Here is a 16,046-nt window from a genome sequence, read left to right on the forward strand (position 1 = left end):
GTGTGTGTGTGTGTGTGTTGATAATGGTGCCATTAAGCAGTGAGCGTATTTATAGAAGCCTCTTTGTAAAAGAGAACACACACTGACCCTCCGGGAGATAAAGAGGAAAACTAAGACAGGTTTATAAGAAAGTGTGAAAGTTGATTTGAAGAGGGTTGACATGTCAACTTATTTTACATTTTTATTTTTTGTCTTTTCTCTCATTTATTTATAGATATGTCGAATGGACATCCAATTATATAAAATGTAAAAAAATATAATAATATTACAAATATTGACATTTTTACTTAAGTGGCATTTTTACTGCAGGACTTTTACTTGAAATAAAGTTTGGTTTCTTTTACCTTGGAGTACTAGATTTTACATTAACATTTTTATATTAAATACAATACAACGGCTCTTAAATAAAATCAGTGTGTAATTGTGTCTCCTTGTCATGTTAGTTGACATTTCTCCTCTAAATTTCTCACATGGTTTCATTTTATAATGAAGTTCTGACTGTGAACTGTCCTCCCTCCTCTCTCCTCCTCACCCCCCCCCTCAGCCTGGCATTGCACCCGGAGCGCTCCCTGGTGGCGACGGGTCAGGTGGGGAAGGATCCCTACGTGTGTGTGTGGGACTCCTTCACGGTCCAGACCGTCTCTCTGCTCCGGGACGGACACACACACGGCATCGCCTGCCTCGCATTCAGCGCTGACGGACAGGTGACCCACACGCACACACACACGCACACACACACACACACATGTTTGAAGTGACACACTTTATGTAAGCACATTCTGTACACACACACACTGAACAAAATGAATGTGGCTGTGTGTGTCCAACTGATGGATTTTGTCATTAAAGGACAGTTGTGTATCAACCTAAAGGTCACAGAAGAATAGTGCTTTACACACACGCACACACACACGCACACACACACACAGTGAAAGCAGGACAAAAGAGGGGGAGGAAAGGAGGAGAAGAAGTGATGGGGAAGGACAAAGTATGATGATGAGAATTACGTTTTTTATCACTTTGATTCAGTAACTTTGACAATCAATGACTAAAAAGAAAACCCGACTGCATGTCTCTCTGTTTTATTTAGTTTTACAAATAATGGATGAACACTAACACTTTGCACTTTTCTGGCCCTTATACCAGATGATCCTCAAGACGGCCATAAAAGATCTGATTTATTTCTTCAAAAAGTTCTCGTTTTATTTGACTTTTTCTCAGAATTGTTGGTATTTGTAAATGTATGTTGATACTTTTACCACGAAGAGATGTCTCCACTGTTTGGTAGAGGTCTATATTTAAAAAGAAAAGTGGGGTCTATCAAGAAACATGCAAAGTGTTTGATGCAGATTTAGTTCCAGTCTTCGTCGTGCGTGCAGCCAACCTCGTCCAAATGGAGCCAGTGCAAATATTTCCATCACACAGTCAGCTACTGGTTGATTTATATCCTGTGTGGCTCCATCATCATCATCATCATCTCCTCCCACTGACTCTCCGCTGTGACTCAGTTCATCTGCTGTGAACGTCATCAGAAAAACACGCTATGATTTTACAGAAGCGTGATGGGTTCAATGTCACCTGTTCAGACCGGCGTTCAATTAGTTTTCAGGTTTCTCTCCATCTCTTCGGTTTCCTCCCGCGTGTCGGTCAACCTGTGAGAACGAAGCACAGCTCAGTGTGTCGTCAGAGAGCGATATTTAAAATGAGTTGTCTCTGGATGTGAGTGGGCAGCGCTCTGAGTAAATGAACAATCTCTCAGTGCTTCAGTCTCACACATGCAGATACAAAGAAGTAGTCAGTCTCTGGCCTCTGGTGAAGCTGCAGCTCTGTGTTCTAGTGTTGGCCTGAGCGTGTGATGTACATCCTCTGCTCAGACTGGACGGTGGTCTTTCTGCCGTACCCCACCTGCTACGGGAGGCAGCTCTTCACTTCCTGTTGCACAGTTTGTGTGGCATAAAGTTGTGCTTTTCTCAAATGTCCCCTGTAGTGTCGCTGGGCCTAGATATCTCTCGCTGCATCACCACCAGGTCACATTCAGAATGACTAGCAGCCTATTGCTGTCCCAGCATTCGAGTGCCCTTCACCTCATGATTCTTATTAATTCTGCGTCATTGTTAGTTGCTCTGTCAGCTAAATGCACGGACTGTAAATCTTATCTGGCAAAGCCCCGTTGTTCATTTTGTTCCAGACCTCCCGCTCATATTCACATCAACATAACCAGACTCGAGCAACCGAAGCAATTATGAGGGGAACACAGGATGAAGCCAGGCGACGCTATTGTAGAGAAACAAAGGTGGAGGTGGATGGATGGGTTTAAAAAAACACCAGACTTCAACACGTTGACTTTCTTCAAAGTCAACAAACTAAGCTTCAGGAAAGTGACCTTTACATCAGTGTTTGAAGAGCTACACACCCAAGAAGTTAAGAGCAGAAATATTTAAACCTAGTGTGAAAACCTTTTCAAATGTCATCCAGTAAACCAGATTCAACGGTGACAGTAAACTGCATGGAGCTTTGTTGTCTGGGGTTCTGATGGGTGTATTTCCTTCTGCCCGACTGTTAAAAAGAAATGAAACAAAATCAGACTGCGTTGTGAAGTGACAATGAAAGTTATCCGTGCTGTTGTGTCGGCAGTTTTTGATTCTTGCCGGGACTTCGGTCACGATGACTTAACAACTTTGAGTAAATCAGAGTAAACACTGAATCAATAAAATAATCATAAATCCAGCTGAATAATGAATCAACTGCTCAGGCTTTGGTGCAGCTGATTTATTATTAAGTCACGGAGTCTGGAATACTTTATGTTATGCTTTCTGCCGCCCTTCCAAAAAAAATGTGATTAAGAGCTGAGCATCAGCTGCTAAAGACGTGATTTGGTCCAAATTTGACTTCACATAAGAAAAGAAGAGCAGAGGAAGCTGTTAACTTGATCATTTTCAACACAATATCAGAAAAGATGTATTCAAATTATACAAAAAGTAACATGAGGGGTTGTGGGATGGGATGGACTCGCTGTTAAAGTTCCCGAAAACATTACGAGTTTCTATTACAGTGCAACCAAAACAAGTGTGAGGGCTTAGAAACAATATCAGCATCTAAAGTAGGAATTTAAATTGTGCCTCTTCTCCATTTAGAGTAATAACTCTCTCTCTCTCTCTCTCTCTCTCTCTCTCTCTCTCTCTCTCTCTCCTCTGTAGCGGTTAGCCTCGGTTGGCCTGGATGCCAAAAACACATTGTGTATCTGGGAGTGGAAGAGAGGGAAGATCCTGGCTACAGCCACCGGACACTCAGACAGGGTGAGTGTGTGTGTGTCTGTGTGTTTATGTGTATGTGTGTGTGTGTGTGTGTGGTGTGTATGTTTGTTTGTTACATAGACTATATGTGTGCTAACATCTCCTCTGTCCATCAGATCTTCGACGTCAGCTGGGATCCGTTTCAACAGAACCGTCTGGTGAGCTGTGGAGTCAAACACATCAAGGTAACAAACACACACACACACACACACGTACACACACACGTACACACACACACACACACACAGACAGCCTTTTACATATTATAAGCCTACATATTCAAATAATCATAATAATGWTAACGTTATGCTAGCTGGCTATCAATCTGGGATTCAGACAAAAAAATGTAGCCAAATTCATGGAAAGTCACAGCAACAAAGCCTGTCCCAGCTATGTGCATCACATTTTTGCAGCTATGTGTTGTTCAAGATGTTTTCTTAATTTGCAGTGCGTCGAGCTCTCAGGGCCTCTGTATCTGTGGTCATTGTGCTGTCGTGTCTGAGTCTGAATACAGCTGTAATGAACAACAACGTAGAGGTCTCCTCTGTCTTAATGACAAAAAGTCCTTCACTTCAACAGACCGATGGATCCAGCAATGTTACCTATAAATATCTGTTAAGGTCTCATGTGTCCTCTCTCTCTCTCTCTCTCTCTCTCTCTGTCTGTAGTTCTGGTCTCTGTGTGGTAACGCTCTCACTCCAAAGAGGGGGATTTTTGGGAAGACAGGCGACCTGCAGACCATCCTGTGTGTGGCGTCTGCTAAAGACGACTTGACGTACTCCGGGGCGCTCAACGGGGACATTTACGTCTGGAAGCTGCTCAACCTGATACGAACAGTTCAGGCTGCACACGGGGTGAGAGACCTTTCACCTCCATTAAAGGTTCTCAGCTCTGGCAGCAGAGAGACAAAAGTAGAAAAATCTTTTATAAAATAATCAATTTATAGTTAAAGCTCGAACTGACCTTTACCTGAGTAAAGACTTATCTTTGATCTACTCGGTTTTCAAGTCGTACTTTTGGGTCCAAACCTAAGACGTTACACCAACACAGAAATTCTACTCGTTTACAAAAACATATAAGAAATGCAGCATTGCTGTAGATCTGCATCAACAACTTTGTTAAACTGAACTGGCATTGATTATTGTATATACATTTTGGAGTTGCACCTTATTGTTAGGCTCTTTACTTTGTACATTTGCACTCTTTGCATGTTGCACTCTACCTAACTTTGTATTACAAGTGGTGCACAACAATTTCCCTCGGGATAAATAATGTTTTATCTTATCTTATGTCATCTTCGTCCTACAGGAACCGTTCTATCTAACCAAACTAGATGTGTTCTTTCAGAAGTCTTTCTACCCTGAAATTGTTTACTGGAGCTTTACATAAATCAAGACGGAATTAAGTGTAAAAAGGAAGAAAAAGAATCATATCACGGTCTGCTCAGTGTATGAATGCAGACCTTTATATTTCTCTTTATTCTTCAATAGACATTAGTTAATAAATATGTGGGTACCGTAAATGACCCGTGTGTGTGTGTGTGTGTATGTGTGCAGGCTGGTATCTTCAGCATGTATTCCTGTGAGGAGGGTTTTGCAACAGGAGGCCGAGACGGCTGCATCCGACTGTGGGACGCCGACTTCAAGCCGATCACCAAGATCGACCTTCGAGAGGCCGAGCAGGGATACAAAGGTACAAACGGCAGAAACTAAACACCGGAATACAGCCACGACATCAGCAAGACAGAAACACAACATTTATACACAGTTTGGACAAACTAATGTCGAGCCCATACATCAGCATGGGGGAATGCTGTGATGTGCAATACCGAGTTCATCCTTCTCTCGGTGCCCAGCGGCAGGGAGTGAGGTGGACGGACCATCTCATTTCTTTTGTTCGTTAAACAGTAAATCCATTAAATTCAGTGCCCAACGCTGTTATCCAAGCTACTGTAGCTAGCTTTCATCATACAGAAGTGGCTTCATCTCTCAGCCCACTGATATTATGCAGTGGTTGGACTGTAGGGCTGAAGTTACTCTTTAATAAAAACATTCAGGCCACATTTCTGATACATTTTAGACTTATGGAAGCCACAAAGTGGGTGTTAGTTGCAAGTTTTATATAAACACATGTAGATTAATAATCTTTATTGTGTCTCCTTCACTTCTAAACCAAAAGTAAGATATCCAGGTTACAGGTTGCAGGTTAATACCAGGCGGAGATGGACAGACAGACTGTCTGTTATTTGTGTGTTTGTGTGAAACCTTTAAATCTCTCCTGTTAACGAGAGCTCTGGCCTTTCAAACTCTTTGTCCACCACCAACACCCTGACTGGCTATTTAAGCCTTTTCTTCAAACCTCATTTTAACTTGAATAAACCCGCTGACGTTAAATATCACTTTATCTGCTTTTCTAAAGGCAGACGTTACCCATCATCCTCCTCACCAGAGAAGAATAGAGAGAAGAGAAAAGGTCACTTTGTGATCGGAGACTCTTTTGTTAGTTGAAGGTTGTGACTGTTCAGTCTCCTGAATAAATGAGGAGGAGGTGGAGGCTTGAATCCTTCACCTCCATTGCAGTATTTCTCTTTTCCCTCTAACGACATTTGTAAAAGATGTTCAGTTGTCAAGTTCCGTCTCTAGTTGGAAACAGAAATGACCTGATTTTCCGTCTTTGAGGAGAAGTTTTCAGGAGAGCAGAGAGGGTGTAAAAGTTTGTCTTCAGCAGGAGAAGGGGACTAAGCTGATTCCGTGAAAACCCAGAGGTGGTGAAGGTTTGAACTCCTTAATGCCGACGATAGAGATGTTATTCTTTTAGGAAAAGCTGCGGGGGTGCACCATTAAGCCCCTGGCCTCCTTTTTATCTCCTTCTGACGGTTTCTGAGGAGAAAGTTTGAAAATAAAATACAAGAGGGAAAGAGGTAAAAGTTTTGTCTTTTCTGTTTCCAGTCAGAGTTGGAAATGTCCTCGTTCTGGAGAAGGTGGAAGTTTAACTGCTTTACCTCTTAAAGGGCTTTGAAGAAAGTAGCTCCTCAGCAGGAGACGACTTCTGGTTTAACAGAAATAGAATAGAATAGAATAGAATAGAAACCTTTTTTTTTTAACAAGGGTTAAGGACAGGAAAGGTTCTCAGTCTTTTCTTTTCCTCTCTGAAGGTGAAAATATTAAAATGTATAAGACAGAAGGTTTGTCCTGTTATCAGCCATGTTAGTGGAAAAGTCTGGTAAACAACTATTTGATGGATTGTTATAATTGTGGAAAGTCTACTTTTACCATAAATCATTTATTATTACAGGCTCATGATAAAAAATGTAAAAAACGAGCCCAAAAATGATGCAGTGCAGAAAATAATGTTCTTCTTTGTGGAACGTTTTAAAGGTTCACTTGGACGAGTAATATCTGGATTCCTCTCCTGAAGCCTTTAGGGCCAATAAGAAAAGGATCCACATGAGACACACCTGTAGAAGAAATGCATCATTTGTTCACGGATCCAGATGTTTCATTCGAGCAACATGAGAGTAAACATGAAAAAGCTCAGTGAGGAGCAAAATAACCTCTAGTGTAACGAATCAAAGTGTTGTGTTTAAGGAGTCGAGTGTGAGGAAGAAGATAAGACCTCAAAATTAAATGAAAGCAAGAGGCGATAATTCTTCCCCCACATTTCTTTCCTCTGGGTGCTTTAGCAGTGATTTGTTAAGGTGAAGTTGTATTGCTGCCTTCTGGCTGCTATTAACACTTCTGAGAGGACGTATCAGAAATCCTTCCTAGAGTACTCTTACAGTGCAAGTCTTCCAATTTACCTCGTAAACTCGTCTGGTGTGAATCTGCAGGGAGGAGGTTTTAACAAAGTTACAGGAAACCTCGCACGCTGGTTCACGCCGTCAGCGACAGCAGACGATCTAATTGTCGAGCGCTGCGCTGCTGAACGGCTCTGCTAATTACATTCTAGGTGCTGGGGAGCAGGAGTGTGACGGAGAGGTTGGAAAGTACCCAGAAAAGGAAAGAGAGAAAAAAGTGTGACTTCCTCCTGCCTTGACACAAATCTTTCCCCTCTAGTCTGTCGCTTCTGAATCCTCCTGTAGATGTGATAATTAACTTGTAATATTTTCCTTTTGAATAAATGTAGTGAAGGAAAACAGTACAATGTTTGTCTTCAAGATGTTGCGGAGTAGAGTACAAAGTCACCTGAAAAGAAAAGACTCAAGTACCTCAAATGTACTTGATGAAGAGTTTAGAGAATATGAGGTTTTGTTATCAATTAAACGACCCAACAGCTGAAACGATTGATCCATTAATCAATTAGTCCATATTTGCTGCTCATCCTTTTAATAATGGTAATAATTGTAACGTATTAGTAATGTTGAGGTTTGGACAACATCGGACGCACCGACCTTATTGCTCCTCCTCAGGTAAACACTGTTCGCTCTGTCAGCACTTTTGCTGTTGTTTGAGTCCCAAAAAATGGAAATAAGTCCGCTTTTTACACTTCCGGTTCCCTAGTGTGACAGTACATTTTTTATTTTGAATGAGTTCTTGCTTAGCTGCCAAAAATAAAGTCTGTGGTTAACACAAGCTTCAGATATTTTAAAGATTTGCTCTACAATATAAGATGCGTCAGTTAATATCCCTCTCAGGAATTGGAACCTTTTAAATGTCTTTAAAAATACAGTTTTCTACAAGTAGTCAAATGAGACTCCTAACCGTCATCTCATCAATCTGTCCTTCACAGCCTTGTTGTTTATACTCGCGCTTATGCGACCCTGGTGTAGTTCTTTAAAAGCCTAACGTTAGTGTTTTACTTGTGCTGATAAGTGGTAAAAATCGTATTAATCCTCTTCTTCCTCCTCCTCCTCTTCCTCCTCCTCCTCCTCCTCCTCCTCCAGCACTGTCTATTCGCAGCGTCTGCTGGCGAGCCGACCGAATCCTAGCGGGAACACAAGACAGCGAGATCTTTGAGGTGAGAACGCAGACAAATGAAAGGGAACAGCCCCACGTTGTTCCTCCGTGCAGAGACGCTTTTATTTTGGTGAGCTACACGCTGGCTCCTCATTGGCTCACATTCAAATTAACCTCACTGCAAAGTGTGATACCCAGTCAGCAGTATTCAAGATCAACTAAACTAAGACCAAGTAAAGACCCACACCTGACCAGTGGGAGTCCCACACTGCATGACACACCTATGATAAAATGTGGAACCTGAAAACCAAAGGCGCTCCTCAAATTGATCTGAAAGATCCACATTTCCATAAAAACACCCACAGAAAGCAAAGCAATTTATTGCCATGTACACTCTGTGTGTGCAAGTCCACCTTGAGAAAAGCCTTGATGAAATAATTACAAGACGTTGCTTGTTTTATTTGCCCTGTGAGCATTCACACTAATGAGTTTAACAAGTAAATCAGAGAATTCACAGGCAATCTAGTAATAAGTAACCAAATGTAAAAGTACTCAGTATGCAGAATGGCTCATTTCAGAGTAATATATATTGGATTATTGGATTATAATGATTGACACATTAATGTGTTCAACACTTAATGTTGCAGTTAAGAGCCCAATTAAATGACTTTTTATACTGCTGGGTTGCTTAATATATAATAATGCATACAATAATTCAATGAAAATAGTTGACTAATTGATTTGTCAATTGATTAATGGACGAATCATTTCAGCTGTACTTGTATAAACTGTTATGTAGTTAAATTAATAACAAAACTTCATATTGTATAGATATGTTATTTGTGTAGAAATCTTAATTTGTAAAGTAACTAAAGATCTCAAATGAATGTAGTGGAGTAGAAGTATATACTAGTACTAGTGGTAGTACCTCACATTTGTACCTAAGTAGAGTTACAGGTATTTAGACACAACTCAACCTAAACTTGACAGTCAAGGTTGGAAGTAGCATCAGTTAAAAGCAGCGGTGGAAAGTTACTCAGCATCTTCCTGCCTGCGTCCAGGTGATGGTGAGGGATCGGGACAAGCCGCTGCTGATCATGCAGGGACACGGCGAGGGCGAGCTCTGGGCGCTGGACATTCACCCCAAAAAACCTCTGGCTGTCACCGGCAGCGACGACCGCTCCGTCAGGTCGGTGCACGGACGCTCACGCTCGTATAAATAGTTTCTGAGTGGTTTGAGTTGATTTGTGGTGTGACGGTTTCTGCTCGTCTCCAGCATCGGCTCACTGTTTGCTGAGATTCCCGAGAGACCAATTATAAATGAACACACACAGTCAGCTGAACACGGCGGAGAAACAAAGAAAGATGCTGACATGTTTGTTGGCTTTCCTTTTCATATATGATTCTAGCATATAGTATGTACTTCAGAGTGATAATCCTGGCAGGATTTAAATGGAATAAACTATAATTAAAAAAGATAAAACAGCTGTTGCCACCATAACTTGAGAGAGCTCTTGAGAGAGTATTTTAAGTATTACAAATATTATTCTCCTCAATGTTTTGTGAATACGACTTCTGAGGTTACAGGTTCTTAAAGGTTCAGGTTATTTGAAAATTACAGATTGTTAAGTTACCGTTGTGGAGAAGGTATATATATGTATCTTATTTGATACACCTAATCTAGCTGTGTGTGTGTGTGTGTGTGTGTGTGTGTGTGTGTGTGTGTGTGTGTGTGTGTGTGTGTGTGTGTGTGTGTGTGTGTATCAGGTTGTGGAGTCTGGTGGATCACGCCCTCATCGCTCGCTGCAACATGGAGGAGGCGGTGCGGAGCGTGGCGTTCAGCGTGGACGGATACCAGCTGGCTCTGGGCATGAAGGACGGATCCTTCACTGTGCTGAGAGTCAGGTAGCGCACACGCACACACACACGCACGCACACACACACACACACACACAACCACACACACACTGAATTAAAATCTCATATTGCTTTGTTTTTCTATGTCCGCCTCAGAGACATGACGGAGGTTGTTCACATCAAAGACAGGAAGGAGGTGATCCATGAGATGAAGTTTTCTCCAGACGCAGCGTATCTCGCTGTCGGCTCCAACGACGGACTCGTGGACATCTACGCTGTCGCCCAGAGATACAAGAAGGTAGGGATGGAGGCACTTTGGCATTGAAGCTGATGCTGAAAAGCTCCTTTGCTAGTATGAATGATAATCACCATTTTATTCTATGAAGAAAAAAACATTTTGTGGATTTTAATACCTGCATACTCTCACAATTTGTTTTGATTATTTCCTCTGTCTGCCTGTCTGTCTGTCTGTCTGTCTGTCTGCCTAACTATAGGTAGGAGAATGCAGTAAATCAGCCAGTTTCATCACTCACCTGGACTGGTCTCTGGACAGCAAAATCCTGCAGACCAATGACGGAGCTGGCGAACGCCTCTTCTACCGAATGCCCAGTGAGTCGCTGCAGTCTAACGTTGCACTAATCATGAGGAATTATCTAGAGTCAAGAGACAGTTTTCTATACTGTGGGGAAACAATGTGCATCAACACCTCTCTCGGCTAAATATTAAAATTGATTTAATTCAAGAGGAGGTCCAAATGTGGTCCTGAAAAATGTCCCCTCTTAATCCCATTGTCCCCTGTTGGAGAGTGTGTAACAATCAGAGCAAACTGAAAACACAAACATATTCAAGACTGCAGGAAACTGTGTGTGCGGACACGTTCATACACGAAACTCTCTGCAACTCAACTCAGAACAGAGTCCAGCGTAGAAGATTAAAATCGGCACCATCCACACATTTCCTTTTTCTTGCTTCTGTCTGTGAGAAAACGATTATTATTGATAAAATTGTGCACATAGGCTGTTTGTTATCATTAGCATCAGCTGAAAGATAAACGGGTGAAACATTTGCTGCAGAAATGAAAAAGTGCATTAAAGTTAATTAAAGTTCGTTAAAATGCAGACTGCTTTCTTTCTCCGCCTCCTGCAGTGGGGAAGCCGATTGTCAGTAAGGAGGAGGTGAAAGGTCAGCGCTGGGCGTCCTGGAGTTGCGTCCTGGGCTCCGATGTCGGTGGCATCTGGCCTAAATACTCTAATCTAACTGAGATCAACGCAGTGGATGCCAATCACGCTGCTGCTGTACTTGTGACCGGGGACGACCTCGGCCTCGTTAAGCTCTATCGCTTCCCCTGTCTGAGGAAAGGTCTCTACCTTTCTTTACTTTTGGGTCTTATATGCTTTCTTCTCTCTGTTTTGTTGTTAAATGTGAGTCGTCTGTTTTCTCCAAGGAGCTAAATTCAAGAAGTACATCGGTCACTCTGCCCATGTGACCAACGTCCGCTGGTCACATGACCTGCAGTGGGTGCTGACCACAGGTGGGGCCGACCACGCCCTCTTCCAGTGGAGGTTTCTGCCAGAGTCGGTCATGAACGGAGGACCGGATACCAACATACAAGGTGCGAAAACCGGGAAGAGTTGAGAAGAAAATCTGTGAAGCGCATTAGATGATGAGGAACAAAGTAGAGTCATTCAATACGAGTAGATTTCATTACAAAGTAGATGCAAACAGTGCGTCTCCAATGGGTTTCAGGTTATTTTGAGTCCTTGGAGGGGGTCTCTCAGGTCATTTTAATAGATTCATAGGTCCTCAAGAGATCTTCCTCGGGCTTTAGAGAGTTACAAGGGTCACATACTATTAAATGAAGCCTTTATGCTCTTAAAATTGTGACTTTTTCTCCAAATATTACAACAATTTATTGTCGAAATCAAAGAGAACACAGATATGTGGGAAATATTTTCATTTGCAGAAAGATTTGAATCAGCAGATATTATGCAGACACACACATGAAAGTCCTGGGGTGTTAAATTAATTAAAAGCCATTAATTTATCATTGAAGTGCATAAATGCTAAACAGACTAAATGTAATGTTATATAATATTTAATATAGAACCGACACCCTTGATGTGGTGCCAGGTTTTCTGAGGCTATAGAGGTCCTTTGAGAGGATTTCAAGAGTCCAATAGTATTTTGAGTATTTTGTTTTGAGAATATTGTGTTTTCTTAATTAAGTTCTTGTTAGGAAAAGTTTTTTGTTTTTTTTCTTGATTTGGGTTTATGGGTCCAGATTTGAGTTCCACGGTTTCTGTAAGTGGTGCCAGGTTTTCTTGAGGCTTTAGGGGTACTCATGGAAGTTTCAAGGGTCTCTTCAGTGGTTTCAGGTTTCAGAGGGTCCCAAAGATGTCTTTGTGAGAGTTCCCCTGAAAAGACCCTTCAATGGGTTGATAGTATCAGATAACGGGGTTCAACAAAGGTTAAAGGATCAATGTACATGAATTGTTATAATTATCTATTCCATTACTGAAATGTAAGTAAGCATCTGGAGAAAGTACAATGGGGCTAAATTGAAGAAATAAGTAGCTCTGCTATGTAATAAATGTCTGCAATGGACAGTTTGGGTAGTAATGTGAATGTTCACCTTAGTATTCATTCACCCAATTAACCGAATCACTGGTTTAGACAACGAAGTCACACAGAACGTGTCTGTCTGTCCGTCTCCTCTGTAGACAGTCACGGGGACTCTAACAGCGAGCAGTCGGACAGCGACGTGTCGGACGTCCCGGAGCTCGACTCCGACATTGAGCAGGAAACACAGATCAACTACGACAGACAGGTAGGGCCCTGAGCAAGGCACCGAACCCTCAGAGCTGCTCCAGAGTGGTTTCACAGAGCAGCTTGTAGAAACGTTACAACGGAGGGCTCCGCCGCATCGGCTCCTCGTTCTCATTCAGCCTCGGCCTCGGCAGGGCTCCGCGCAGTTGCCATGGCGATCCTAAAACACGCCTTATCTCCAAACCCAGCCGCTGCCTGGCACACGTCCCCGTGACTTCCATTTGCCACCAGTGTTGCAACAACGTGCTGTTTGGAGATAGAGCCCAAAGTGTGTGTGTGTGTGTGACAGACAAAGAGAGAGGCTGTGTGTGTGTGTGTGACAGACAAAGAGAGAGGCTGTGTGTGTGTGTGTGTGTGTGTGTGTGTGTGTGACAGACAAAGAGAGAGGCTGTGTGTGTGTTTAGATTTAACAATAAAGTTTAATTGGAAAGAGCAGTAAAACATGGATTATTATTTTTTATTGTAATCCCTCATCCTTGGCCTGCCTTCTTTCCCTTTTTACAATTTCCTTCTCCCCCCTTTTTTACATCCTTTCTCCCTACCTCCCTCTCTTCAGTTTCTTCCTCCCCTCTTTTCTCAAAATGAATATCTCAACAAGTAGTCGATGGATTTGCAAAGACCTTAATGGTCCCCAGCTTGAGTCTTGTGGTGATCCCCTGATGTTTCCTCTGGCGCAACCATGAGGTTGACATTTTTAATTACATTTCTCGACACCAATCGGATAAACTGTCATGAGACTTTGTACAGATATTCATAGATGAAGATGCATAACTTATCTCCACCTTGTCAGATATACGTTGTTTTTAACAGGTATATCACAACAACTGGTGGATGGGTTGTGATAAAATGTAGTTCAGACGTTCATGTTCCACTCGGGATGAAATGTAATCATAAAGACAACGTTTTAATGTGTCCAATACTTTGGTTTATAACCAAATACATGCAGAACAAATGACATTCCCATCAGCTTCAGTTGTACAAATGTTAGCATGCTAACATGCTAAACTATGATGGTGCACATGGTAAACATTATACCTGCTAAACATGTTGAGCTGCAGACTCTGAGTCTTGTTTCAGTTGTAAATGAGTTACTCTCATAATCAATGTTTAGCTCACACCCACTTAGAAGATGGACATACATGTTAGTATTCGAAAATTTATAGATTATTAGAAAATGAAGATGAACAGCGAAGGTAAAAGGTTAACAGAGACGATTTTCCTTTGAGATGATTCTACAGTGAGGAGAAAACAGGGAGTCTAGATTCCAGACACAGTGAAATGGTCTGTAGCTCACGGCGCTGATCCACCATGACGCTCCGGAAATATGCAGTTTTGTAAATGAAAAGCAGCATGAAAGTGGAGCGCTGCCAGTCCCGAACCTCCTGGGAGCAAAGTCTCTCCCTGTGAAACTCTCAGACGGCTGAAACACGCCAGCTCACCCTCAGCAGAACAATTTGCATGAAAAATGAGCAGGCGAATCCTCTGCTGAGTGCGAAAACACTGCAGACTGTGTTCAGTTTCATTCTCTAACCGATAAAGAGGAGCCGAGAAACGTCTACACAGCAGATGTCATGTTGTTATGTTGAGATTATTTATTAATGATTGTGTCTACGATGTCATAGATGATCTATGATTTAATTTTCTTGATGAAATGAAGATGATCAATGAGCCAAAGTCTGTCCGACACTGTCCACCCCACACCATGTTGATGAGACACTTTGAGACTTGTAATGCCAAATATTATTGATTACGCAACAAGAGAAAAGATTATATTAGTTTGGTCAGTACAATCTGAGCCCTAGTTTGCAGTGATATTTCCCGACTCCGTTCCTGTTCCCCAGAGGATGAATCCTTTAGATTTTAATCTGGCGTCACCATCAGGACAAACGTTGATGTTTTTAGCTCCACTGCTGTCTTCAAAAAGCTAAATAATCATGATGTAGTTTCTCTGTACAAAACTTTCATGTTGACTTTTACTGTTGTTGTATTATGACACAGCTTGGCATATGTGAAAAATGAACGTGTGTGTGTGTGTGCGTGCATGCGTGTGTGCGTGTGTGCGCGTGTGTGTGTGTTGCTGCAGGTGTACAAGGAGGACCTGCCTCAGTTGCGACAGCAGAGCAGAGAGAAGAAACTGCAGGTTGGATCTCTGAAGAGACAGCAAGGACCAGACCAAGGCCTCCGGCTGCAGTTTGTTCACGGGTAACTTATCAGATACTCATTTGTGTTTTAACATAATTTCTGCTCACGTTCACAACTTTCTGCAAATTCAAAATATTTCCCACATATTTTTGTTCTCTGAGATTTCCAGAATACGTTTGAGAAAACGTCAAAATATTACGAGAATAATGATAAGTTGTAAAATCATAATCATGATCATAAAAGGACTACCCAACATGTGTAGAACACACACAAATTGGAATTAAAAGGTTGGTTTTATCTGGAATATAGAAATGTTACATTATTAGCATTGAGGAAAACTATTAATGTTGCTTGATAAAATAGTTTGACAGAATATTTTATGATTCTAAAACAATATTAGAGCCTCTAAGGGTCCAGTTCAAGAGTAACAGCAGGTCGTAACACTGTGTTTTTAATAACACTTAACAAACACCTAATAGAAATAAACTCTCCTTAATTAAACAAATAAAACATGAGTACAGGGAAGTCTTGTTTATGTGTCTTTTATAAAATGCTGCTTCTTTTTCAGTGTAGGTAACAGAGTGAGAAGACGTTCCACCTTTGCCTCAGGCTCAGGTTTTAGTGAAGGAGAAATAATGAATTACAGAAATAATGTCCTTTTAAGTTGTAAAACCTCATAGTGAGAGCTTCAAACAGTAATTACAGAATGTGGAGAAAAGAGGGCTGAGTTGTGACATTGTGCTGACTTTGTTCAATTACTGATGACCCTACAGATGCATGTGTTGACTTCTGTTATTTATGAAGGCCTGAAAATGGCGAATGATGCCCACTGAGGCTGGGTTGCGCGGCGCCTTGTCAGTAGGACTGTCGACCTTTTTCCATAAATTGCTGAGCTCTTATTTTTCAGACTGCGACGCACAAACACGTCAGTGAGCGATCACAGAGATAGATGTCTGGTTGGTTGGTAACATTAATGCTGTGTGTGCGTGTGTGTGTGTGTGTGTGTGTGTGCAGGTACCGTGGCTACGACTGC

At 41.8% G+C, this 16,046-nt stretch overlaps 1 protein-coding gene across 1 annotated transcript in view; it reads left to right on the forward strand.

The window, feature by feature from the left end:
• LOC116398183 (echinoderm microtubule-associated protein-like 6) overlaps positions 1-16,046 on the forward strand; it is a 54,052-nt gene that overhangs the window by 16,504 nt on the left and 21,502 nt on the right. The window contains exons 3-17 of the mRNA XM_031874268.1: positions 545-704; positions 3,198-3,296; positions 3,410-3,478; positions 3,962-4,147; positions 4,850-4,985; positions 8,176-8,249; positions 9,250-9,377; positions 9,956-10,093; positions 10,202-10,343; positions 10,540-10,654; positions 11,192-11,404; positions 11,490-11,657; positions 12,766-12,872; positions 14,955-15,073; positions 16,028-16,044. Of these exons, the coding sequence (XP_031730128.1) occupies positions 545-704; positions 3,198-3,296; positions 3,410-3,478; positions 3,962-4,147; positions 4,850-4,985; positions 8,176-8,249; positions 9,250-9,377; positions 9,956-10,093; positions 10,202-10,343; positions 10,540-10,654; positions 11,192-11,404; positions 11,490-11,657; positions 12,766-12,872; positions 14,955-15,073; positions 16,028-16,044 (1,871 nt within the window). The remainder of the gene's footprint in view (positions 1-544; positions 705-3,197; positions 3,297-3,409; positions 3,479-3,961; positions 4,148-4,849; positions 4,986-8,175; positions 8,250-9,249; positions 9,378-9,955; positions 10,094-10,201; positions 10,344-10,539; positions 10,655-11,191; positions 11,405-11,489; positions 11,658-12,765; positions 12,873-14,954; positions 15,074-16,027; positions 16,045-16,046) is intronic.

The sequence above is a fragment of the Anarrhichthys ocellatus genome, unplaced genomic scaffold (genome assembly GCF_004355925.1).
Source record: "Anarrhichthys ocellatus isolate YVR2014 unplaced genomic scaffold, GSC_Weel_1.0 scaffold3, whole genome shotgun sequence".
In the NCBI taxonomy this organism is placed as follows: domain Eukaryota; kingdom Metazoa; phylum Chordata; class Actinopteri; order Perciformes; family Anarhichadidae; genus Anarrhichthys; species Anarrhichthys ocellatus.